The sequence below is a fragment of the Schistocerca serialis genome, chromosome 6 (assembly GCF_023864345.2).
Source record: "Schistocerca serialis cubense isolate TAMUIC-IGC-003099 chromosome 6, iqSchSeri2.2, whole genome shotgun sequence".
NCBI classification, from domain to species: domain Eukaryota; kingdom Metazoa; phylum Arthropoda; class Insecta; order Orthoptera; family Acrididae; genus Schistocerca; species Schistocerca serialis.
Genome location: NC_064643.1, coordinates 364,866,878 through 364,894,769, shown reverse-complemented (window position 1 = coordinate 364,894,769; position 27,892 = coordinate 364,866,878). Strand labels below are relative to the sequence as shown.

Below are 27,892 nucleotides of genomic sequence, written 5' to 3'. Positions count from 1 at the left end.
AAACAACTGACATACCTCTGAATGATGCTCGAAAATACAGCTAGGAAATGAGGAGCATCAAACGTTTCTCTACTCTGTTGTATTTTCTCCTTATAGACAAATAGTTTCACAAAACATTAGTCATCGTTATTCAGTATTTTTAAACTTTTAGTCATCTGTGACTCGTTAAAAGTGGTGGTAACGGCAGGTTAACTTTAGAGGGATGGAGGAAAGGGGATTGCAACAAACTGTGCTCAGCCACTGCCACCCTCATCCTCCGTCTGGCTGCATGGACGGCAGCAGGTGACCGTGATTTTTCTGGGACGACCTGGCTCAGGGTGCGTGTGTACTGAGCTGCAGGTCCCGCCTTATAACCACGACCTCCGCGGCTCCGTGAGGTCACCCCTCCTCCTGGCCACCGGACACAATTACCGGCGCGGGCCGCGGCGGCGTATTGTTCCAGCAGCGCCGTATTGAGGCTGCAGCCTGACCCAATATCAGCGGCCGCAGCTCTTCATCTGGCGCCCACGCAGAATGGAATAAACAGGGCCCATTGTGGCCAGTGTTGACTCGCCGCCATAATGTCGGCGCTCCCATTGTGCCGCGCCGCCCAGCTTCGGCCTTCAAATGGAGCGCACTCCGTCGCCTTCTCCCGCTCCCTGGCGAGGAAAGAAACGTGTGGCCGGCCTCTCCCTTCCCCGACAATCCCATTTCCAGCTGAGTTTGCTGGGCTTGCACCGCAACCGCTGCTACCCTGACGGGCCAACCCGCATCGCTAGCAGCGCCCAGGGTGGTTGTGAATCATTCGCCCACCGTCGACTACGTGAAATAATTGTTATGTTTTCTGACGACTCGGAACGGTATTATCTTCAGCAAACAGTGGTCCTATTCGAAGATGCAGGCTGCAAGATTTCTACAGGGTGTTTCCGTGAAACCGTGCAAAAATTTAACAGGACCCAGAGGATGCTCCACTGAACAGTTTGAGGTAGGGAACCAGGGATCGGAGATGCCAGCTTAAGGAGATAATATGAACGAAATCACATTACTGTGTACTTTTTTCATTACATTAGTTACAGTTAGATGCAAATTCCATCACTGACACAATAAACGTGCTGAAACTGACGGCCACCAACCTCAACGCAAGCATGACATGACAAACAAGATTCTAATACTACACTGTAGACTTTCACGGCAGGAAATGTCATGTCCATTATAATTATCCGGGCTGTTATGCCGTGGTCGGTTGATGAATTCTGTGTCAATTCCCAACGTTTCGTCCCCCTCTGCGGGAGACATCTTCAAGCGGGTCTGTAGCTCGATGGAAGGTCCAACACACCCACTGGCTCGCTACTGACTGCCGCTAAATTCCGTGCCCGTGCGCTCCCGCGCCGCGGCGTGACGTCACGTGTTTTGGAAACGTCAGTGCAATTGGCCGCTGTCCGTCGCCGTCGATCGCCGTTGCCATCACCCAGTAGAGGACGGGTGGTACACCTCTTCTTTAACACCGGCATCCATATACCGTTTAATTTCACGCCCTCCTCCTTTCGCATGAAATTATTAGGGTGTTTAGCGATTTCGATTGCCTCCCTGCAGAGCCTTTCGTAAATCTGCTTGTGACCGCTAGTACTTGTGTCTCCTCGAAACAAATATGGTAGTTGCCTGGCTGGAAAGTATGCTCCGCAACAGCTGATCGTTCCGTTTCTCCTCTTCTACAATTGCCTTTGTGCTCTTTCAAAAGTTTTGAAACAGTTCTTTTTGTGGTACCCACATAAACATCTCCACAGCTGTGTGGGATCCTATACACCCCAGCTTTTTTCCAATGGTTTGCCAGCGTCCTTGGCAGGCTTAAGGTATTCCTGTATCTTCTTGGTGGGCTTGTAAATTACGGTAATATTCCGCTTCGTCAAGATGGTTGGATGATGGCAACGGCGATCGAAGGCAACGGACAGCGGCCAATTGCACTGACGTTGCCAAAACACGTGACGTCACGCCGCGGCGTGGGAGCGCGCGGACACGGCATTTAGCGGCAGTCAGTAGCGAGCCAGTGGGTTTGTTGGACCTTCCATCGAGCTACAGACCCCCTTGAAGATGTCCCCCGCAGAGGGGGACGAAACGTTGGGAATTCACACAGAATTCATCTACCGACCACGGCATAACAGCCCGGATAATTATAACGGACAAACAAGATTCTGATACACCCTGACGAATATCCCTGGTGTGTTTCGAATCACATCACAGACAGCTACAATTCTGGCGACTACTTCCATCTCCGTATCCACTGGGGTCTCATACACAAGTGACGTTAGGTGTCCCCATAGGAAGTAATCAATGGATTCAGTTCAGGTGACCTTGCAGGCCATGGTGTAGGATCTCTCCTTCCAATCCAGCGACCAGGAAGAACTTCCTAGTAATCAGACTCTACCTGCTCGTTTCTTTGCAGGAAATAAAGAATATCCAATTAAACAAACGGCACAATAGCGTAAACTTGCAGGCATGTTAGTTGTAAATAAACTGGAAATGAAATGAAATGATCGTGTGGCATAATTGGCCGGGAGGCCACATTCGGGGAGTTCGTCCGCCGTTTTGCAAGTCCTTTTTAGTTGACGCCACTTCGGCGACTTTCGAGTCAATGATGATGAAAATGCTTATGAGGGACACACAACACCCAGTCCCCTGCCGGCAATCGTACCCGGGCCCCCTGCGTGGTAATCCGTTAGTTACCGCTACGCTACGGAGGCGGACAATAAGCTGAACAGCATTGCTAGACAAAGCCAAACAATGGAAAATCAAGGATGGAATGTAAGAATATTATGGAAACGAAAGTTGCTACTCACCATATAGCGGAGACGCTGAGTCGCAGATAGCCACAACAGAAAGACTGTCACAAATAAATAAAACTTTCGGCCATTAAGGCTTTCATCAACAATAGACGTAGACACATTAACACACTCACACACACACATACACACACACACACACACACACACACACACACACATACACACACACACGACCGCAGTCTCAGGCAACTGAAACCACAGAGACAGTCTTTTTCTTGTGTCTGTCTGCGACTCAGCATCTCCGCTATATGGTGAGTAGGACCTTTCCCTTTCAAAATAATGCTAGACAAAGTGGTAGACAAGTTTACTTCCATATCTCCGTAAGCTGGGTTCCCCGACCCCAGGTTCTTACTTCAAATTGTTCAGTGGAGCATTGTCTATGTACTGTTACATTTTTGCACGCTCTTATGGAAGCGCCCCGTTTATAGCAACTGCCCTCCTTCAGGATATGTAACTGAGAACGGTCACGCTGTAACGGTCAACATTTTGTATCTGACAAGAACCGCTTCGGCAGCAGTTACATATTGAAATGAAGGGCCTGCATGTTATGACTAAGCACTTGAAATGGCACATCGCCGGTGTTAGCTGGTCGTGTGAAGTAAATTACTGTCGTCATAATACAGCCAATGTGAAACGGTGAATTGTGCTTTAACGAATTTTTGGGTGTGGCACCTGATATGTAGAAACTCATGAGCTGTGACATTATGAGGGGCGTTCAACAAGTAACGAGACACATGTTTTTTTCAGCCATTTTCGGTAGAAAAACGCGGAATTTCTTGTGGGACATAGTGGAATACTTTTACATCAACCCGTATAGTTTCATGAAGTTCCGATAGATAACGGCGCTGTACGTAGCAATCAAAATAGAGTCTGTAAAGGAGGTGCGTTATTAGCACACCTATCTCTGAGTTTCTTTTGGCGGAAACCCAGAGCGTCGCAGATATTCATAGGCGCTTGTGAAACGTCTACGGAGACGTGGCAGCGAACAAAAGCACGGTGAGTCTTTGGGCGAAGCGTCTGTCATCATCACAACAAAATGGCTTGAAGCTGTCCGATCTCCCGCGTGCTGACCGGCCGCTCACGGATCGCAATCACCTCCATAACAACGCAAGGACCTCAAACAAGTCTGCGGCGCGCGAGACGAGACCACAAAAACTCACTGGACTGTTCTTTCTCGTCCGCCCTGCAGCGAGGATCCCACAGCTTCTTATTTCCATCTGTTTGGGCCAATGAAGAATGCACTCAGCGGAAAGCAGTATGTGGCTGATGGGAAGGTTATTGAGGTAGCAAGACACTGGCTCCAACGTCGACCAGTAGTACGATACCATACGGGCATACAGACTCTCCCAGTAAAATGGTGTGAGACCATCGCATTGAACGGAGATTATGTTGAAAAATAGGGTTTTGTGTATTGGAATCCTGAATAAAACCAACCTGATTTCAGGAAAAAAGAGCTACGTTGCTTATTTTAAGCTCCTCGTAGCGTATTTCCTGTCGCTTCACTGCAGTGAATCAAAACAACAGTACGGTCCAGAGTGGCAATAATTATCTGTTTGTAGTGAGTTTTCCGGGGCACGATCTTACGCTATCTAATCAAAACTAGCCGGACACCTATTAATGTACATTAATATAGGGTGTGTCTACCGTTCGATTTCACGAAGGCTTAGGCCCTCCTGGAACAATTACGATGTGTCTCAAATTCTGTGGAGGAATGCAAGTCCATTTTTCCTCAAGGGCGGAAATCAGAGATAGCAGTCATGTTAGACGCTGGAATCTGGAGCGCAGTCAACATTCTGACTCACCCGAAAGGTGTTTCTTTTGGTTTACATCTGGATTCTGGCCAGCCCAGTCGATTTCACGAATGTTACTGTCCACGAACCATTGCCTAGTAACAACGTCCCTACTCGTAAAGATTTTACTGAAATATGGAATATTGTTCTCGTTCGAGTCTTCTGTGGCAGACCAACATGTCATGAGTAAGCACTTAAAAATGACACATCGCCTGAGTTAGCTGATTACGGTTCAGATGGCTCTGAGCACTATGGAACTTAACTGCTGAGGTCATCAGTCCCCTAGAACTTAGAACTACTTAAACCTAACGAACCTAAGGACAACACACACATCCATGCCCGGGCAGGATTCGAACCTGCGACCGTAGCGGTCGCTCGGCTCCAGACTGTAGCGCCTAGAACCGCTAGGCCACTCCGGCCGGCAGCTGATTATGTCAAGTAAATTATTGTAATCATAATACAGCCCAGGTGAAATTTTTGTGTGTGGCGCCTGATATTAAGAAAGTCATGAGTTGTGATCCTACAGTTATTTTAATAGGGAATTGAGCTATAAATTGAAATACAAACACATGCCTCCCGAATCTCTGTTGTCCTCGACATCCAGACGAGAGCGCGGCGGAAAGTCTCAACATTATTCCGTCTGTGCGGGAGTAATTTTGGACCAGGTTAATTTTAAGGCAACGACTTTCAAACTACAATTATGTGTAGTCGGCGAGATGGCGGTGCCCGTTAAAGAAGCTCCTTGGTTTGAAGGGAGACGCCAGAAGCCAGAGATCACTCATGGTTGGTATAGTTGGAGTCATGAACGATGGTGGTGAGTTTAGGGTCGTTCTGCGAACCTAAGCCACTCATTCTGCGACAGCCAATGAGCGTACAGCAGTGTTCTGAGCGCTGTGCTGTGAGTATGGTATGCCGTGCGACCATTTAACGTGATCGCAGCAAGTTACTTAATAAATTTTTATTCTATTTGTTGCGAGTTGTCATGACTGATGCTAGCGGAAAGGGACAAATTCTGCACAAGCAAGCGAATCATAATTTTCGGGATACACGCTTACATCAAGCGCAAAGCATTCGTATGCTTGTAATGCAACCGTTGCTTGGAAGCGGCAACAATGCATTTCCGGTTCTGGCCTCGACCTGCGCGAACCGCCATCGTTTGTGGATCAGAAGATTATTCGGGGGCCAGGATCAGGCAGGTAATGGCAGATCAATAGATATGGAGAGTTTCCTCACAACTCGCTGGTATGACAGGCGTAGCTTTTTGTACGAAAGGCCAATAATAGTAGCAAAATACGATAGTGCGTACACTGACTACCTGTTGTTTTCTTGTTAGCAATGAATTTTTGATATGACCTAATGCTCACTCATAATCAGACTCACTTTTGTCGGTGGCATCGAGCAGTCCACAGGTACTGTTCGTATGCATTCCAAACGATCTCGCGGACAACAAAAGACTAACTCCTCCTAAGTTACTCTTTATTGCTACCATTAGGGCCACTTCACACGAGTCACAGAGAAGCGCTTCTCTGCAGCACAACGAGTCTTCATACGGTGCTTCACAGGGCTGCGCTCCAGGAATGAGAAGCGGCTTCTTTGTCGTCGCTTTGAACTGCCGCTGCTGCCACGCCACCGTGTTTCGTTTCCGTCGTGGAGTCTGATAAGGAGGATACTTCTCTTTTACTTCTCCTACTGAATACGAAAACTAAAAAGAGGAAATTTAGACGTAAATCCTAGGTGCCACCATTTCTCGGGGGAAGAGTAGTTTAAGGTTTGCTAAAAAGGTAATCAATTTACCCAAGCGTGTGGCGGCTAGAAATGGTAAACATATACGTGTCATCGAGGCGGGTAACTGTGGGTAGCTTTATTACAACTAAAACATTTACGATCGCCAGATTGATCTGTGTTCAAGAATTGATTGCTTCAGAAGAAGTTAATTGACAATAAAACTAAAATTTCTTCAAAGCTAGCTGTAGTATCAATGCTGCGAATACTTTCCTCTTTTAATCGTTGGTGCATAAGGTCTAGGAATATCATCATTCTTACGGCGTTAGTACGGAGACATTTTTTTTTTCAAACAGCTTTCAGGTACAGTCTCTTTAGAGCTAGAAGATACGCGTAATGTAGTTTTAGCATTATTGTTAAAGAGCACAGAAATTTTGGTCGGTCTTTAATGTATCACGAAAATGTGCTGAAGATTTTACAAAAACGTGCTGTGAGTCGAGACACATACAGAAGTCAGTTTGAATACCTGTGTATTGCATGTCCACAGATCCAACACAAACGGGAAGAAATGACGCCCACCAATCGTCATCTTCTCTGAAGAACGTTTACCTCCAACGTTCGGTGAAAACTTTAATTTTCTACAGTTTATCTGAATATTCCTTATACTCCCTGTTGCATATCGATGGATGTTTTCCAGCTTCACAGATAGATCTTCTGCATTGACTTCCATCTGTAACCAACAGTATGACCTACACGACTGTACTACCAAATAACAGTACTCAGCAATCCCAATACGTCACGAGCAGATTGGGGTGTGGTATACACCTTATGACGAATTTCTCTAATTAATTGCTAGATGACATGTCACACTACTTTGTAGTTCCAGGTGGCTGCTACTAGATGTCAGTAGAGTGGTACAAGTGTGATTTTGTAACTGTGGTTGTGCATAGGACATCGTGATGTACTGTTGAAACAAGTTGGGGGTTGTGAAACCCCAACATGGCACTCTCGTCCGACACAAGAAGCAGAAGTCAAGGTAGCTATTTCGTTGTATTTTGTGCGTAAGATATGATATTTGATAGTATAAATAATAACAAATATTGTTATGGGTCGTTCCTTATGAGCCAGAAGGAGACCAAGTGCGACCACTGATTGATGATGTTTTTGTCAGTGATCACGACACATAAGAGCAAGAAAGAGATGAAGACGATGAAGATGAGGTGAATGACAGCTTTTGTCTGGGGAAAGATGAAATGTCTACATGCAGAAAAGAATTGTTCTGGTAAAGAGAAATCAGATGATGAATCATGAAAACGTTTTTTGCGTACTGAGTCTGTTGTGGTACTGTCTATACATAAAACATATTTTGTTGATCGTAACCTCAAAAATGGCTCTGAGCACTATGGGACTCAACTGCTGAGGTCATTAGTCCCCTAGAAGTTAGAACTAGTTAAACCTAACTAACCTAAGGACATCACAAACATCCATGCCCGAGGCAGGATTCGAACCTGCGACCGTAGCGGTCTTGCGGTTCCAGACTGCAGCGCCTTTAACCGCACGGCCACTTCGGCCGGCCGATCGTAACCTCAGTTATTTCGATACAATACCTTTGGATAATTAGTAAAATTAGGTTTTATTGTTGTCACTGCATGTTAATAAACATTAAACATAGCTATTAGTAATAACTTACAAATGACTAAAACATTAATTTCAATATTCAAAATATATAAGAAACTTCAATGAGTGCACTAAAACCCATACACCACTAACGTAAGAATTCCAGGTCACACCACTGCCGGGTGAGCATGCGACATTTTACACCACTGCTTTGCCGCGGAACTGAGAAGCGTTTCTCAGTGGTCCGTGTGAAGGTGGCCTTACTCTCTCTCGCTCGTCTGAGCTTAATATGGACTTCCTTGCTACATTCATTTAACTTTTTTGTCAATTGGTGATTGATAACGTGTGCAATTAAGAAGTAGATTTTGGGTTCTTACCATTATTATGACCGTCGTACCATCCATCCTGTATACCTACATCCCCATGTGTAGCTACAAGGCGATTGACAAACGCTGACCTAGAGGACCGTCCGTCCCAAATGCAGTCTCCACTTTGCATCTGGTTGAAAGCTTGAACAGGGCTTGCCAGTAGTAACGCCATTTAAGAAATTTTCCTGCTTTTTCGTATATGTTTAGGAGACGTATCACTTCAGACTCGTAAACTTGGCGGTAGGATTTCTTGCTCCGATTTTCGCAGTGGCACTCCAAAGCGCTTTGCAGCACTTCCGGAATTTATTACTGCCGGCGTTGTCTCCGCGGTCGTATCAGTCAGAGGGCCGTGCAATCAGAAAATTCACTCCGGCTGTGCGCACTTTGTCACGCAGCCGTTCATAGCCGAGCATCCGCAATGTCGCGGGGTCGCGTGCGCCGGCGGTGATTTGTGACGTAATTCCGAGAAGTGATCTGCGCAGCCCCTGGCGCGCAGCGGCAGCAGCGTGGGGGATGGGCCAGAGGCTCTTTACTGCCTTTATTGGTCGGGCCTTCGCTTTCACCGTCACTACGCTCCGCCGTATACAGTAGTGGCTCGTGACGATCGATTATTCTCACGCGCACTTCCCTACATTCTTTCGTGGGACCGAGACTCTACCCGCGTAGAGCAAGCGAGGTAACAGGGCATGGTATCAAATGGCCGACACCGTTGCCAACCACTGCCGTCGTGCAAATTAATTGTTAAAATTTTGGCGTTGAACGAAAGTTTGATCGATTTCGTAAGCACACTGGAAAAAGTTAACATTAGAAGATATCACATTAATTCCATGTAACATCATCTCTGCTCTTGCAGTGGTCTTATTTCGGCAAGGGAGATCGCTACAAGCTTCTTGACGGGTTTGCCACAACTATCTAAAGCCACTCACTGATAACCGAATCTCGTTAGATCTACTGAATTCCGGGAATGCTGACTGTTACAGTTCACCCGTTGTCCTGTATAGCCCCAGCCATTCTCTAGAGAATTTAGATTTGACACTTCAGTGGGCCAGTCGAGGGGCAATACAATGCTTGAGTGTCCGTCGAACTTCCATAGTATGCGTGTAGTCCTGTGGATACGACTATTGTAATCTAGTAAGCAGAGCATGCTCCGCATGAACGAGTATAAGAAACGACAACTCTTTGACACTAGAAGGTTGGAACAAACATCTTAGTTCATGTTCATGCTAAACAAAGTAAGTGGGCCCAACTTATGGTACAAGAAGCACCCCCAAAATATCATAGAATCACCTTCGGAATGAACGACGCATATCACAGACTGTTGTTTAAATGGCTCATTGGGATATCGGCACACTTCACACCTTGCGTTATTCGAAAAGAGGCGGAATTTCGACTCGGCCGACCGCGCCACACGCCTCCAGGCAGAAAGTGTGTAGCTTCTGGTGTGCTGATCGATTTAAGATGTGCAGCGCTATGTCGCGCCGTGAGCAGTAACTTTTTTGCGAGATACTCAATTCTAACTGCCCATTTCATGCAGTTTCCTTCGCAACGTTCACTCAGAACGTGGCTGAGATGGGACAACGTTCACTAACAACAGAAATTCCTCTCGGATTTGAAACCGATTGTTACTCACAAGAGATGAACTTGTCTTTGGTCACCGTCAGTAAGAGTCTTTTTACGGTCCGTCCCGATAGCTGAGCGACGGAATGCCGCGCCAGGGGGCCCAGGTTCGATTCCCTGCTGGCTCGGGGACTTTTCTCCGCTCAGGGACTGGATGTTGTTTTGTCCTCGTCATCGTGTTGTGTTGTCTTCATCATTATCTCATCCACCGGGGAGGCGACAGGAAGGGCATACGGCCACCCCTTCAATTCAGCTTCAGCTTGCCAAATCAGGCGATAACCGTGTCGACTCTGCGGGGTGCGGGACACAGGCACAAGGAAGGAGAGAGGAAGAGTCTCTTTACGACTAATTTCTTAAGCCGTATTATATGGCTGCGAGTGGTACATCATTCCGGTGTGGTCAGGTTGGACAGTTGAGTAGTACACCAGCAAATCGGGTAACGTCATTAACGATGTCATGGGCACGTCCAAACGCAACATCTCAATAATTATGCTATTCTGTCACGTCGATTAACCATACTGCGCTGATTGTACAAGGTGACGATTATTGAACTATACGAAAAAAAAACGTAAATTAGTTACAAACTACGGCATGCACACATTTTATCCAACATGTAAACGTCACTACAGGTATTCGGATTTAGTTTATGACGTGTTCGATATGCATGCCATCATTGGCAATGACGTGGCGCAGTCGAATATCGAAATTCTGCGTGCTTCGAAAAAGTGTCGGAACATCGGTGCTGTCGATGACCTCATGAATGGCTGTTTTCAGTTCAGCAGTGGCTTTGGGGTTGTTGCTGTACACCTTGTCCACCTTGTCTCCTTGAAAGGAGTAGCATGTATTCTATTCCGAAGAATATGGCGGCCAATCGAGACCCATGCCAGCGGCTTCTGTGTACCCCAGAGCCAGAGTCCGGTCCCCAAACTGCTCCAGGACCTCAAACAGTCTCCTGCTTCGATGGCGTCGAGCTCCGTCGTTGATGAACCACATTGTCTCGAAATCAGGGTCACTTTTGATATGGGGATGAAATCATCTTTCAAAACCTTCACGTATCGTTCGGTAGTCACCGTGCCATTAAGGAATATCGCACCGATTATTCCGTGACTGGACACTGCACACCACACAGTCACCCGTTGAGGATGAAGAGACTTCTGCATCGCGAAGTACGGAGTCTCAGACCACCAAATGCGCCAATTTTTTCTTATTGAAGGACCACTCCAAATGAAAATGAACTGCGACGCTAAACCAAACCATATGCCTGCACGTACTAACTCCCATCACGCCCCACGGACAACCATGCAGTTCGAACGTCCTAATGCAAACCGTTCACAAGTTATGACGCTTTTATTTCATATAGTGAAGTAATTGTCATCCTGTATTATCTGACCAATAGGATCTGGATATATTTCACGAGCCGAAACATAGAAGGTAATCTAGAGTCTGGAGCGAAGTCGAGTTTCAGATTCATCCAAAAGATGTTTCACTGAGTTCTGAAAGAGACTCAGAGCAGACAGTCCGTTTCAGGAATGTTATTGCCCAAAAATAGGTGCCTCACAGGTACTGTTTTATGTCAGGGTCCAATGTCATACTGCTACAAACAACCATCTTCTCCGAACTGTTCCTCCTCGACTGTCGCAGTACACAAAGCTGTGCTGTGTGTTCACATCCTTCCACATTCAGCATTTTCTTAAGCTCAAAAATGGGGACCACACACTACCAACAAAAAGAAACACTTGCATGCTGTAACACCATCTCCTCCTAACTTCCCTGCGGGCACTACAGAAGATGGCAGGAAACGTTGCCAAGGCATTCGCCACCTCAAACTCATCCATCGGGTTGCCACAGGGTGTAGTGTGATTCAACACTCCAAATCATTCGTTTCCCATCATCCACCGTCCGGTGGCATCGCTCTTGACGTCACCTCAAGCGTCGCTTAGCAGTAATAACAGAAATGTATGGCTTATGAGGAACTGTCCGACCTTTCTACGCCATTCTTTTTAGCTCCTTATGCACAGTCTTTGTGGTAGCTGGGCTAGTGGAAGCTGATTTCATGCGATTTGTTACAACCACGCCCCGCATTGCCCGACGGTCCCCGTCCGTCAGCACGTAATGTCTACCTGTGGTTTGGAGTGGGTGTTCATTCACGTTTCCACGCCACAATCGAATAATCTACAGTCGACTTAGCCAATTATTGAAAGGTTGAACGTCCTTGATGGATTTGTTACTCAGATGACATCTACAACTACTCCATGTTCGTAGTCACTGAGCACCCCTGGCTGACTCTGATGTTAGTGCTGTCTACTGACAACACGGATCTGGGAAGCTGTGCTTCCCCTGGCTTTCTACCGCCCGGCATCTGGCCATGAACTGTGTTACTCGCCCTCTGAAATATATTGCCCTATCAGCACGCTTGACAGTCATCTACATCTACGTCTACATGGATACTCTGCAAATCACATTTAAGTGCCTGGCAGAGGGTTCATCAAACCACCTTCACAATTCTCTATTATTCCAATCTCGTATAGCGCGCGGAAAGAATGAACAAAAATTGGTTCAAATGGCTCTGAGCACTATGGGACTTAACATCTGAGGTCTTCAGTCCCCTAGAGCTTAGAACTACTTAAACCTAACTAACCTAAGGACATCACACACACCCAGGCCCGAGGCAGGATTTGAACCTGCGACCGTAGCGGTCGCGCGGTTCCAGACTGAAGCGCCTAGAGCCGCTCGACCACTTCGGCCGGCAAGAATGAACATCTATATCTTTCTGTTCGAGCTCTGATTTCCCTTATTTTATCGTGGTGATGGTTCCTGCCTATGTAGGTCGGTGTCAACAAAATATTTTCGCATTCGGAGGAGAAAGTTGGTGATTGGAATTTCGTGAGAAGATTCCGTCGAAACGATAAACGCCTTTCCCTTAAAGATGTTAAGCCCCAATCCTGTATCACTTCTGTGCACTCTCTCCCATATTTTGCTATAATACAAAACGTGCTGACCTTCTTTGAACTTTTTCGAGGTACTCCGTCAATCCTATCTGGTAAGGATCCCACACCGCGCAGCAGTATTCTAAAAGAGGACGGACAAGCGTAATGTAGGCAGTCTCCATAGCAGGTCTGTTACATTTTCTAAGTGTCCTACCAATAAAACGCAGTCTTTGGTTAGCCTTCCCCGCAACATTTTCTATGTGTTCCTTCCAATTTTAAGTTGCTCGTAATCGTAATACCTAGGTATTTAGTTGAATTTACGGCTTTTATATTAGACTGACTTATCGTGTAACCGAAGTTGAACGTGTTCCTTTTAGCACTCACACTTTTCGTTATTTAGGGTTAACTGTCACTTTTCGCACCATTCAGATATCTTTTCTAAATCGTTTTGCAGTTTGTTTTGATCTTCTGGTGACTTTATTAGTCGATAAACGACAGCGTTATCTGCAAACAACCGAAGACGGATGCTCAGATTGTCTCCCAAATCGTTTATATAGATAAGGAACAGCAATGGGCCTATAACACTATCTTGGGGGACGCCAGAAATCACTTCTGTTTTACTCGATGACTTTTCGTCAATTACTGAGAAGTGTAACCTCTCTGACAGGACACATAACTGAGACGATATTCCACGAGCACGCAATTTCATTGTAAGCCGCTTGTGTGGTACAGTGTCAAAAGCCTTCTGGAAATCCAGAAATACGGAATCGATCTGAAATCCCTTGTCAGCAGCACTCAACACTTCTTGTGAATAAAGAGCGAGTTGCGTTTTACAGGAACGATGTTTTCTAAACCCAGGTCGACTGTGTCAATAGACCGTTTTCTTCGAGATAATTCATAGTGTTCGAATACAATATATGTTCCGAAATCCTGCTGCATATCGACGTTAACGATATGGGCCTGTAATTTAGTGGATTACTCGTACTACCTTTCTTGAATATTGGTGTGACCTGTGCAACTTTCCAGTATTTGGGTACGGATCTTTCCTCGAGTGAACGGTTGTATATGATTGTTAAGTATGGAGCTAATGCATCAGCATTCTCCGAAAGGAACCTTGTTGTGTGTAATTGTTCGCCGACTGTGGTCTCACAGTTTCTTTCATCTTTTATTTAGAGGCTTAGTACCCAATATAAATAAATTTATCAACAGAAAGCGACGTTGATGTCTTTTAAAAGTAGCGTAACATACATATCTAAGTATTACGAAGTCTTTCTCTGAAACTATGTGCAGCTTCATATTGACTTGAAACGTAGACAGTAAACAATTCAGACGGGAGTGCTTTTGAAATGTAATGCTACAAATGTATGGTGAATATTAAATTGATCAAATAATTCTGAGTGAATTCTGTTAGGTTGAGTACTGCATGGTTTGCGGAAGGAAACAGCGTTATGGCCCGACCTGACTAAAAGTACGCATGCTGAGGCATCAAGGAATAGTTAATTTGGTAGTACAGGGTTGTAAACATCTTCAAAAGGGCCGCAACCACTCTTCTAAATTTCGTATTGTCTTCTTCATTACGTAATAATTTTGGCACTTAGTTACTTCCAATTGATATTCGCCTGTTATCTTTTCTGATCTTCCCTTCGTTTTCCTTCCCAAATTATTTCACTTCCGACAGCCTGTTAAAATTAGTTGCATCTAAATAAATGTAAAAATATTTCGATTTCTTTATTTGGATAATTTTCCATGATTTTTCCCTGCTCACTGATCTCTTTCAAAAGATTTTCATTAGATTTTCCCCCTGTGCGGCTGGTCCTCGTTCGCCACATTTCCATCGCTTTCTGTCTGTTATCAACAGTGTCTACTACAGGGTTATTACAAATTATTGAAGCGATTTCACAGCTCTACAATAACTTAATTATTTGAGATATTTTCACAATGCTTTGCACACACATACAAAAACTCAAAAAGTTTTTTTAGGCATTCACAAATGTTCGATATGTGCCCCGTTAGTGATTCGGCAGACATCAAGCCGATAATCAAGTTCCTCCCACACTCGGCGCAGCATGACCCCATCAATGAGTTCGAAAGCATCGTTGATTCGAGCTCGCAGTTCTGGCACGTTTCTTGGTAGAGAAGGTTTAAACACTGAATCTTTCACATAACCCCACAGAAAGAAATTGCATGGGGTTAAGTCGGGAGATCGTGGAGGCCATGACATAAATCGTTGATCATGATCTCCACCACGACCGATCCATCGGTTTTCCAATCTCCTGTTTAAGAAATGCTTCTGCTTTAGCCTTTTCCGTAAGATTTTCCAAACCGTCGGCTGTGGTACGTTTAGCTTCCTGCTTGCTTTATTCGTCGCCTTCCGCGGGCTACGCGTGAAACTTGCCCGCACGCGTTCAACCGTTTCTTCGCTCACTGCAGGCCGACCCGTTGATTTCCCCTTACAGAGGCATCCAGAAGCTTCAAACTGCGCATACCATCGCCGAATGGAGTTAGCAGTTGGTGGATCTTTTGTGAACTTCGTCCTGAAGTGTCGTTGCACTCTTATGATTGACTGATGTGATTGCATTTCAAGCACGACACGCTTTCTCGGCTCCTGTCGCCATTTTGTCTCACTGCGCTCTCGATCGCTCTGGCGGCAGAAACCTGAAGTGCGGCTTCAGCCGAACAAAACTTTATGAGTTTTTCTACGTATCTGTAACGTGTCGTGACCATATGTCAATGAATGGAGCTACAGTGAATTTATGAAATCGCTTCAATCATTTGTAATAGACCTGCATTTACAGACATATGGATGTAGACAGGAGATTAACATTTTGACAAAATTTCATTTTCTGTGCTGTTGGTTCCACAGTCATGAAGAATTTGATAAAGGTTAAAGAGTCATTGTGAAACATGAATTTCTATCAGCGTATAAAACGCTCAAACAATTTACGGAAATGCAGACGTCACCCGGCTACATTTCCGTAAGTTGTCTGTACGGTATAACCGTTATTCCACGCGGGCTGTCGTCAAAAATTTTAACCTTTGCTGTATTCACTACAGGCCTGTTGTGCATTAAAAGCATTGTAGTACAGCCAACATATTCATTTTGGCTAGGTTCAATGGTGTATGTCCAGAAGTAATGCTGTTGTTAACAGTACCTAATTAAAGACGTTGGTAAGACAGATTACGTTGCTTGTCGGCATTCGAAAGAATGTATATTGACTATAATATACCTTGACATCGGCACAACAGTGGAAATAGATGTGTAGTGAACAAAAGTATACTTTTTAAATTACTGATAACAATAGACATGGGTCAGGGGAGGGGAGCGGGGGGCGGAGTTCCACAGATACTGCTCCCTACCCCTTCCAAATATAACTTCCTCTACTTTTCACATTTAACAAGCCTCAGGTATAAAAATAATAAAAAGATACTGTTATTACTATTATTAGAACATTTCATGTAATTTACTCACGTCAGTGCTTAGTACATCGCTTTAACATAACGTCGAAGAAATTGCATTCCAGATAAATACAGAATATGAAAAGCATTTGTTCAAAAAGATAATAATAATCTGAGTTTTAAGAATTAAACTGTAACAAACTCCCACAACTTTGACAGCTTCATAAATTATCCGTACATGTTAGGAAAATGTAGGTGTGTGCGTGTGTGTGTGCGTGTTCAAAAAAAATTTTTTCAAATGTGTGTGAAATCTTATGGGACTTAACAGCTAAAGTCATCAGTCCCTAAGCTTACTCACTATGTAACCTAAATTACCCTAAGGACAAACATACACACCCATGCCCAAGGGAGGACTCGAACCTCTGCGAGGACCAGCCGCGCAGCGCCTTAGACATTGTGTGTGTGTGTGTGTGTGTGTGTGTGTGTGTGTGTGTGTGTGTGTGTGTGTGTGTGTGTTCCACGCCCCCTCCTAAACCTTTACACCGATTTCAACCAAAATCGGTACACACAAGGCATACTGTCTGGCAACAGTCACTGTAGGGGTACGAAACATTTACGTATCACAGTTACTTCGAAAACTGTCGCATCATGTATGATGATAAAATTTATTACCTCGATGATACTAACTCTATTCGCGATAAATTTCGCGTACAGCATCCACATATGCAGCTAAATGCACCTACAAAATTATATCATGGTACCACACTTAGTTCTGGAGATCGACGTCATAAACAAAAAATGCGTGAAAAATTGTCGCATTTTGTCTGCAGACAGTATCCACATGTGCCTCTGAATGTATCTTCACAAATATATTATTGTACGACACATTGTTCAAGAGATATTACTTCGTAAACAATGAGATGCATGAAAAAGTGTTGATCAGGCATGAAGTTTTAATACATTTGTTCTTTACTATTACCATACTACTGCAGTCCATTCAACTTGAATTCCTTGCACTTGGTAGCCCTTTTCACAGCTTTTAGCTGCGCAGTGCAAATGGCTGTAGGCGAAAACAATCGTCATCTATACAGCTACACTACGCAATCGAAAGTTTTCGGACGCAACCAGAAACATTCGTTTTTCATATTGGATGCATTGTGCTGCCACCTACTGCCAGGACTCCATATCAGCGACCTCAGTAGTCATTAGACATCATGAGAGAGCAGAATAGGGCGCTCCACGGAACTCACGGACTTCGAACGTGGTCAGGTGGCTTGTGTCATACGCCTGCACACGAGATTTCCACACTCCTAAACATCACTAGGTCCACTGTTTCCGATGTGATAGTGAATTGAAAACGTGAAGGGACACATAGAGTAGAAAAGCCTACAGGCCGACCTCATCTGCTGACTGACAGAGACCGCCAACAGTTGAAGAGGGTCATAATGTGTAATGGGTAGACATCTATCTAGACCATCACACAGGAATTCCAAACTGCGTCAGGCAGTTGTGCAAGTACTATGACAGTTAGGCGGGAGGTGAGAAAACTTGGATTTAATGGTCGAGCGGCTGCTCGTAAACCACACATCACGCCAGTAAATCCCAAACGACGCCTCGCTTGGTGTAAGGAGCGTAAACATTGGACGATTGAACAGTGGAAAAACGTTGTGTGGAGTGACGAACCACGGTACACAATGTGGCGATCCGATGGCAGGGGTTGGGTATGACGAATGCCCGCTGAACGTCATCTGCCAGCGTGTGTAGGGCCAACAGTAAAATTCGGAGCAGGTGGTGTTGTGGTGTGTGGTCCTATTTTTCATGGAGGGGGCTTGCACCCCTTGTTGGTTTGCGTGGCGCTATCACAGCACAGGCCTACATTGATGTTTTAAGCATCTTCTTGCTTCCCACTGTTGAAGAGCAATTCGGGGAGGCGATAGCATCTTTCAACACGATCGAGCACCTGTTCATAGTGCACCGCCTATGGCAGAGTGGTTACACAAAAACATCCCTGTAATGGACTGGCCTGCACAGATTCCTGATCTGAATCCTCTAGAACACCTTTGGGATGTTTTGGAGCACCGTCTTCGTGACAGGCCTCACCGACCGACATCGATACGTCTCCTCAGTGCAGCACTCCCTGAAGAATGGGCTGCCGTTCCCCAAGAAATCTTCCAGCGCCTGATTGAACGCATGCCTATGCGAGTGGAAGCTGTCATCAAGGATAAGGGTGGGCCAAAACCATAATAAATTCTGGCATTACCGATGGAGGGCGCCACGAACTTGTAAGTCATTTTCAGCCATGTGTCCGGATACTTTTGATCACACAGTGTATGAAGAGACGTTGACATAGAGACGTATACAAAATCGTGTTGTAGACACGCGAAGCGACTGCGCTCAGCATACAAAAACTGTCCGGGATAATACACTACAAACACAGTTCTTTGCTTTTCGTTTCTAACAGAGAATTGGCAAAATGTATATCCGGGCAATGCCGGATTTGTGAGATAGTACAGAAGTGTGCACTGATCTTTATTTGTATTTCACTTATATCTGAGACTGTGATGCGACTATACAAATGGGGGAATGTTATAGCTTCCTGTTTTGCCCACCTACTTTCGAGAAAGTCAGTCTTTCTGTTATTTTTCTTAATAAGAATTTTCCCCCTTTGGTCTCGTCTTCTCTCAAATTGCTGTGGCTTGTCAGTTCCTCCTGTGTATTCAACGCACAGTGTCACTGGCAAGCTGTTACGGTCAGGCTGTGAATGGCGCATTTTCCTCGCTGGAATATTTTCTACAGTCAAGCCGGATGCCAGCCATCGTGAACAAATTCTTAGGAAAACGAATGAAAAGTGTCTTGTGTTAAATGAAACATGTAGTTTTTCAGAAAGCTTGCAGAATGATTTTAAACTAATATATGATAAAGTCTTAACATTTTAGTAAAATTTTTCAAGGGGGCATTCGCCCCCGCCCTCCCAACCCCCACCCCGCAAACAAGTCTTTGTAACAACCGTGATGGAATACAAATTTTAACCTTTACAAATTTTGGACACATTGTTTTTGTTTTCATTTCTTCAAAAAATGTTCAAATGTGTGTGCAATCTTATGGTACTTGACTGTTAAGGCCTTCAGTCCCCAAGCTTATACACTACTTAACATAAATTATCCTAAGGACAAACACATACACGCATGCCCGAGGGATGACTCGAACCTCCGCCGGGACTAGCCGCACAGTCCATGACTGCAGCGACTTGACCGCTCGGCTAATCCCGCGCGGCTTTCATTTTTTATCGCAAAGACCTGCATCAAACTATTCTCTAGGTTGAAGACTATAACACCAACAACACAAATAAATCTAAAAAAAGTATAAAAGTAATATGTTTCCTGGGGCTATAATACAGGCAGAGTCAGATTTACGTCGTACGTTTGCCTACGCTTTGCTTCACCTCTTCTTCCAGAGTGTATTGTTGTCTGCTCTCGTGAACTATCCATCGACTTCCTGCCCAGTGCAGACAGCTCGTAGATATCGACGCACGTCCGTTCGGCTTGATGACTGTCGTAAATACTAAGCTCTTTCTCCTGCCCATTTCGTACGACTGTTGTTCCCAAATCGAGCTGCTCTGCCGGCCGCTGGGGAGACCGCGCCATTCCAGATTTCCCTCCCTCTGGAGTCCGGGCAACGAATGACCGGCCGGCCAAAGCGGACGTTCGGCTCTTCCGTATTCTAGTGGGCGACGTCGCAGTAATGTCCGGCGTCGTAAACGTTTATGATAACTGTCCCGTTCGTTTTCTTGATAGAACTGAGGGCACTCTGCCCCGAAAGCTTTGGGCACGCAGCCACTGATTGCCCGCCCTTCGTTGGCTGGACGGGCAATGTTAGATGCAAGGGTGCAACGGGGCGTCGGGCGTGGCTGGAGAGCCGCCTCCGCTAGCCACAAGGAAATGAAATCGAGGGATGGCACGGAGGTCGAGACTAAGGAGTGTACAGTACCTTAGCTTTCCCCGCTGAATTATGGTCAGTTTCGTTCAAATCCCTGTTATTATGAGTCCATGAAGTAGCATTGGCTTACTAAGGTGTAAGAAAGGACGAAAGAAATACAGATCTTCCAGGTGAAAAGATGTGGAAAAGCGTAATAAGCCATATTGGCTTTTTGAAAAAGCCATCCTAGCAGTCACTATAAGTGATTTAGGAAAATCATTGGAAATACATATTAGAATGAATCAAGAGAATCTGAACCTGCAGCACATCAACTCATGACACTGTATTTATAAAACCTTGCGTTAAGAATTTGTTCTCGAAGCACTGTAACAGACAGTTGATATAAAACATAGCTGAGTGTCTCCTAACAAAGAATTTACTTGCCTCTGACATCTGGTAGAGAGGTAAAGAAGTTGGTAGTGCTTTAATTAGCTGCTGCAATGCATAGAAGTCGAACATACCAACGAAAACGCCTCAATTCGTAATATCTAGCCCATGTAATATATCTGTTTATCTATGCAAACTCCACACGATTTACCCGACTTTTCGTCCCCATCTGCGGAGGACATTTTTAAGGAGGATCGTAGTTTTGTTGAATGTCTGATTCACAGCTTCGCTCACTGGCTCATTAGCGAACCGGACATTCAACAAAGCTACGATCCTCCTTGAAATTGTCCTCTGCAGATGGGGACGAATCGTCGGGTTTTAAAGTGAAATCCCTTCGACTAAGGCATAACAGGCCGGAATATTTTATTATTTGTGACGATTCCGGCCGTGAAAGCTTACAATTTACAATTAGACTCCACACGGCCGGATCAACTGCACTCAGCGATCGCAACACCGCCCTATTCATATCGCTCGCAGCTGTTTGCTAGGTTCTTGGAGATGCCGCTTGGTATAACAAAGACGCAGAACCTTGGATTTGACTTGACTGTTTCACAACTGCACAGGCCTGTTTATTTTATTTTATTTATTTATTTAATCGTATGGCTAGGGCCCCCCGACGGGCAGGCCGTTCGCAGGGTGCCGGTCTTTCAATCTGACGCCACTTCGGCGCCTGCAGTCGATAAGGATGATGATGAGGACAACACAACACCCAGTCCCTGGGCGGAGAAAATTCCCCGACCCAGCCGGGAATCGAACCCGGGCCCAGAAGATTGACAATCCGTCACCCTGACCATTCAGCTACCGGGGGCGGACAGGCCTACAATGATCAGAGAATGCTATTGGAAATGATTTTCTCAAAGAAATAATTTCAACCGTATTTCATTGCCGGAGGAGCTGGGCTCCAACGAGTACCAGAATTATTTCAGAACAGGCATGAAATGCTTTTCTGAGCTGGTAAAGATCATCAGGCCACTTTCAACGATTAAAGTCTTACACTTCGCTCATCATGGTGGAAGGCGTGGTGAAAGGCTGGATTCTTTAACATTTCTAATAAAGCAAGTATATTTTATGAATAAAACTCCGGGAACGGTCTAGACTTCTGTTTTCTAGTTTTATTTCGGATACTTATCGGAATTGAAACCTAAAATCTAATCAGTCTATATCTGAGTTTTTAGATTCTATTTCCATTACATCTAATCTGTTTTTATTTCGATTTTTAGATATCATTTCCGATATGAATCGATAATAAAACCTAAAAATCGAAATACAGACAGTCGACGGATTTTTATTCTAAAATATATCTCTTACTGTCTGTCTCTGACACTTCTTCACTCATTGTAGGTCTCAGCGCAGCCATTAACAGCTATGGTAATCTACAGGTATATACTGCTTAATTCGCGAAGTGGAAATAATGCTATGTTACTTTGCCAGAGGATCCAGTTACCAGGAATATGGGGAAGTGTATTTTCACGAACATTCACACGTCAGAGTCCATCTCTCGTATGCGCTGTCTTCCTTCTCAGTTGAAGAAGCTGATTTCCATGGTTTCTAGGGGAATTACGAAATCGCAAGAACGCGACAAAAATAGTGTATCAGATACTAGCCGAGTACCTGGCATTGCCCTGGTGTGTATTTATTCCAATCTTCTATTGGTCCATCTCCTCCTCCCCCCTCCCCCCTATTGCGAGCGTGTGGTATCATGCTATGGAGGACAGTCACCTGGGCGTCAACTGGAACATGCTAGCTGCGGACAACACGAATATTTTGCGCACTACCTGCGTCCCTCATGCCTGATCTCTCCCTCACAGCGGTGGCTGTATCGCAAGCCCAGAACCGTGCTGTAGTCTACATCTACATGCCTGGCAAAGGGTTCACTGAACCACCCTCGCAATAATTCTGTATTATTCCAATCTCGTACAGCACGCGGAAAAAACGAACACCTGTATCTTTTCGAGCGAGCTCTGATTTCCCTTATTTTACCATGATGATCGCTTCTCCCTATGTATGTCGGCGTCAACAAAATATTTTCGCAAACAAAGGAGAAAGCTCGTGATTGAAATTTCGTGAGAAGATTCCCCCGCAACATTAAATGCCTTTGTCTTAATGATGTCCACCCCAAATCCTGGATTATTTCAGCGACATTCTCTCCCGTTTTTCGCGATAATACAAAACGTGCTGCCCTTCTTTGTACTTTCTCGATGTACTCTGTCACTCCCATTTGGTAAGCATCCCACACAGTGTAGCAGTATTCTAAAAGAGGACGGACTACCGTAGTGTAGGCAGTCTCTTCAGTAGATCTGTTACATTTTCTAAGTGTCCTGCCAATAAAACGCAGTCTTTGGTTAACCTTCCCCACAACATTTTCTATGTGTTCCTTCCAATTTAAGTTGTTCGTAAGTGTAATTCCTAGTCATTTAGTTGAATTTACTGACTTAAGATTAGACTGAGTTATCGTGTATCCTTTTAGCACTCATGTGGATGACCTCACACTTTTCGTTATTTAGGGTCAATTGCCAATTTTCGCACCATACAGATATCTTTTCTAAATCGTTTTGCAATTTGGTATGATCTTGCGATGACTTTACCAGTCGAAACTACTAAACGACAGCATCACCTGCAAACAACTTAAGAGGATTGCTCAAATTGTCTCCTATATCTTTTATGTCGATAAGGAACGTCAAAGTGCCTATAACACTACCTTGGGGAACGCCAGAAAATACTTCTGTTTTAGTCGATGACTTTCCGTCAATTACTACGAATGCGACCTCTTTGACAGGAAATCACGAATCCAGTCACATTACGGAGACAATATTCCATAAGCACGCAATTTCACTACAAGCCGCTTGTGTGGTAGAGTGTCATAAAGCCTTCTGGAAATCTAGAAATACGGAATCTATTTGAAAAGGCATTTCACAGAAACGATGTTTTGTAAATCTGTGTTGACTATGTGTCGATAGACCGTTCTCTTCGAGGTAATTCATCATGTTCGAACACAATATCTGTTCCAAAATCCTGCGGCATATCGACGTTACTGATATGAGCCTGTAATTAAGTGGATTACTTCTACTACCTTTTTTGAGTATTAGTGTGACCTGGGAAACTTTCCAGTCTTTGGCTACGGATCTTTTGCCAAGCGAACGGCTGTATATGATTGTTAAGTATGGAGCTATTGTATCAACATACTATGAAAGGGACCTAACTGGTATACAATCTGGACCGGAAGACTTGCTTTTGTTAAGTGATTAAGTTGCTTCCCTACTCCGAGGATATCATCTTCTAAGTCACTCATGTTAGCAGCAGTCCTTGATTCGAATTCGGAAATATTCACTTCGTCTTCTGTACTGAAGGAATTTCTGAAGGTTCTGTTTAGTAACTCTGCTTTGGCAGCACTGTCATCGATAGTATATCCACTGTTATCGCGCAGAGAAGACACTGATTGTGTCTTGCCGCTAGCATACTTCACATACGACCAGAACGTCTATGGTTTTTCTGCCAGGTTTGGAGACAAAGTTTCGTTGTGTAAACTGTTGCAAGCACCTCGCACTGAAGTCCGCGCTAAATTTCTAGGTTCTGTGAAAGATCGTCAATCTTGGAGATTTTGCGTCCTTTTAAATTTGGCTTTTTTTCGTTGTTTCTGCAACAGTGTTCTGACACGTTTTCTGTTCCAAGGATCACCTAGGTCGTTTGTTAATTCATTTGGTAAAAAATCATTTATATTGTTAATTTAGAAGGAGTGGAGATTGTCTCTCACGAAGGCGCCAAGTGAATTTTTACCCGGTTTCTTGAACAGGTATATTTTTCGTTTATTTCTGGAGGATTTGGGGGTTACAGTATTCAATCTCGATACAGCAACCCTGTGATAACTAATACCTGTCACCGTTTTGACGCTTGTTATTGATGGTAAAATGCCTTGATGCCTTGGCTACCAAATTCGACTAATCTTAACGCGATGGAACACATCTGTGACCCTGTCGGATGCTAGCTCCGCGTTGGCTTTAATTTGTGAGACTTGCATACAGATATCTGATACACGCTCCGTAAATGTAGAAAGGACTTGTCGAATCCATACCGCGTAGACTAGCTGTTGTACCGCGTTCCAATGGTGGACGAGCCCGTTACTACACTACTGACCATTAAAATTGCTACACCACGAAGATGACGTGCTATAGACGCGAAAATTTAACCGACAGGAGAAGACGCTGTGATATGTAACTGAGTAGCTTTTCAGAGCATTTACACAAGGTTGGCGCCGATGGCGACATCTACAACGTGCTGACATGAGGAAAGTTTCCAGCCGACTTCTGATACACAAACAGCACTTGACCGGCGTTGGCTGCTGAAACGTTGTTGCGATGCCTCGTGTAAGGAGGAGAAATGCGTACCATCACGTTTCCGACTTTGATAAAGGTCGGATTGTAGCGTATCGCGATTGCGGTTTAACGTATCGCCACATTGCTGCTCGCGTTGATAGAGACCCAATGACTGTTAGCAGAATATGGAATCGGTGGGTTCAGGAGGGTAATACGGAACGCCGTGCTGGATCCCAACGGCCTCGTATCACTAGTAGTCGAGATGACAGGCATTTTATCTGCATAGCTGTAACGGATCGTGCAGCCACGTCTCGATCCCTGAGTCAACATATGGGGACGTTTGCAAGACAACAACCATCTGCACGAACAGTTCGACGACGTTTGCGGCACCATGGACTAATCAGCTCGGAGACCATGGCTGCGGTTACCCTTGACGCTGCATCACAGACAGGAGCGCCTGCGATGGTGTACTCAACAACGAACCTGTGTGCACGAATAGCAAAACGTCATTTTTTCGGATGAATCCAGGTTCTGTTTACAGCACCAAGATGGTCGCATCCGTGTTTGTCGACATCGCGGTGAACGCGCATTGGAAGGGTGTATTCGTCATCGCCATACTGGCGTATCACCCGGCGTGATGGTATGGGGTGCCATTGGTTACACGTGTCGGTCACCTCTTGTTCGCATTGACGGCACTTTGAACAGTGGACGTTACATTTCAGATGTGTTACAATCCGTGGCTCTAGCCTTCATTCGATCCCTGCGAAACCCTACATTTCAGGAGGATAATGCACGACCGCATGTTGCAGGTCCTGTACGGGCCTTTCTGGATACAGAAAATGTTCGACTGCTGCTTTGGCCAGCACATTCTCCAGATCTCTCACGAATTGAAAACGTCTGGACAATGGTGGCCGAGCAACTGGCTCGTCACAGCACGCCAGTCACTACTCTTGATGAACTGTGGTATCGTGTTGAAGCTGCATGGGCAGCTGTACATGTACACGCCATCCAAGCTCTGTTTGACTCAATGCCCAGGCGTATCAAGGCCGTTATTACGGCCAGAGGTGGAGGTTCTTGGTACTGATTTCTTAGGATCTATGCACCCAAATTGCGTGAAAATGTAATCACATGTCAGTTCTAGTATAATATGTCTGTCCAATGAATACCCGTTTATCATCTGCATTTCTTCTTGGGGTAGCAATTTTACATCTACATCTACATTGATACTTCGCAAGCCACCCAACGGTGTGTGGCGGAGGGCACTTTACGTGCCACTGTCATTACCTCCCTTTCCTGTTCCAGTCGCGTATGGTTCGCGGGAAGAACGACTGTCTGAAAGCCTCCGTGCGCGCTCTAATCTCTCTAATTTTACATTCGTGATCTCCTCGGGAGGTATAAGTAGGGGGAAGCAATATATTCGATACCTCATCCAGAAACGCACCCTCTCGAAACCTGGCGAGCAAGCTACACCGCGATGCAGAGCGCCTCTCTTGCAGAGTCTGCCACTTGAGTTTATTAAACATCTCCGTAACGCTATCACGGTTACCAAATAACCCGGTGACAAAACGCGCCGCTCTTCTTTGGATCTTCTCTATCTCCTCCGTCAACCCGACCTGGTACGGATCCCACATTGATGAGCAATACTCAAGTATAGGTCGAACGAGTGTTTTGTAAGCCACCTCCTTTGTTGATGGACTACATTTTCTAAGCACTCTCCCAATGAATCTCAACCTGGTACCCGCCTTACCAACAATTAATTTTATATGATCATTCCACTTCAAATCGTTCCGTACGCACACTCCCAGATATTTTACAGAAGTAACTGCTACCAGTATTTGTCCCGCTATCATATAATCATACAATAAAGGATCCTTCTTTCTATGTATTCGCAATACATTACATTTGCCTATGTTAAGGGTCAGTTGCCACTCCCTGCACCAAGTGCCTATCCGCTGCAGATCTTCCTGTATTTCGCTACAATTTTCTAATGCAGCAACTTCTCTGTATACTACAGCATCATCCGCGAAAAGCCGCATGGAACTTCCGACACTATCTACTAGGTCATTTATATATATTGTGAAAAGCAATGGTCCCATAACACTCCCCTGTGGCACGCCAGAGGTTACTTTAACGTCTGTAGACGTCTCTCCATTGATAACAACATGCTGTGTTCTGTTTGCTAAAAACTCTTCAATCCAGCCACACAGCTGGTCTGATATTCCGTAGGCTCTTACTTTGTTTATCAGGCGACAGTGCGGAACTGTAATGGCCAGTAGTGTAAATACGTGCTCAGAATGTGAACGTCTACTAAAGTGTTTTATTTTTGGGGCAGAGGTCAAGACGTTTATGCCCTTTCAGTCTTCCTTGTAACTGCGCCTTTGAAGCCATACTGTCTACGAAGAAGTCTGTACGCAGACGTCTTTTTACACTAGCACTAGTCGGGTCCGAAGGAGAGCAAAGGCTCGCGTTGGGCGCTGCATTAGGGCGCGACCACATCAAGGACGAAAAGGCGGCGGCCCTGGCAGTGGAGAACAAAGGCCGATCGCGGTCCAGTGAGTTGCCAGTGGCGGCCGCGCACCCTGGGGTCGCCCCACCCCGCTACGCGTCGCGTCTGCTGGCCTGCGCAGCCAAGCGGACACGCGACGCAGCGGCCATCGTAAACACTGCGCAGCGCGGAGCCACGTCGCAGGCCATCTGGCTCAAGCGCGCCTCATTTCACCCGACAGTCAGGCTGTGCGTGCACTGCGGCGCGGGGAGGACACGCGCGTCAGCCAGCGCGAGGTGACACAGGCCAGGGGTAGCGCTCTCAAAGTACTGTAGAGACCATATGTATTCGGTCCTGTAGTGACATACATCCGTTACAAAGTATTCGTTTCTTGTTTCTGAACATTATATACTGAAGCGCCTAATAATTGGTACAGGCATGTGTATTCAAATGCAGACACGTGTAAACAAGCAGAATAC

The 27,892-nt window shown here is 45.2% G+C and overlaps 1 protein-coding gene across 1 annotated transcript in view; it reads right to left on the bottom strand.

The window, feature by feature from the left end:
* The window catches only part of LOC126484874 (neuronal acetylcholine receptor subunit alpha-7-like), a 392,787-nt gene extending 372,887 nt beyond the window's left edge, over positions 1-19,900 (bottom strand). The window contains exon 1 of the mRNA XM_050108470.1: positions 19,699-19,900. Coding sequence (XP_049964427.1) covers positions 19,699-19,900 — 202 coding nt within the window. The remainder of the gene's footprint in view (positions 1-19,698) is intronic.
* Between the last annotated feature and the right edge of the window lie 7,992 nt (positions 19,901-27,892).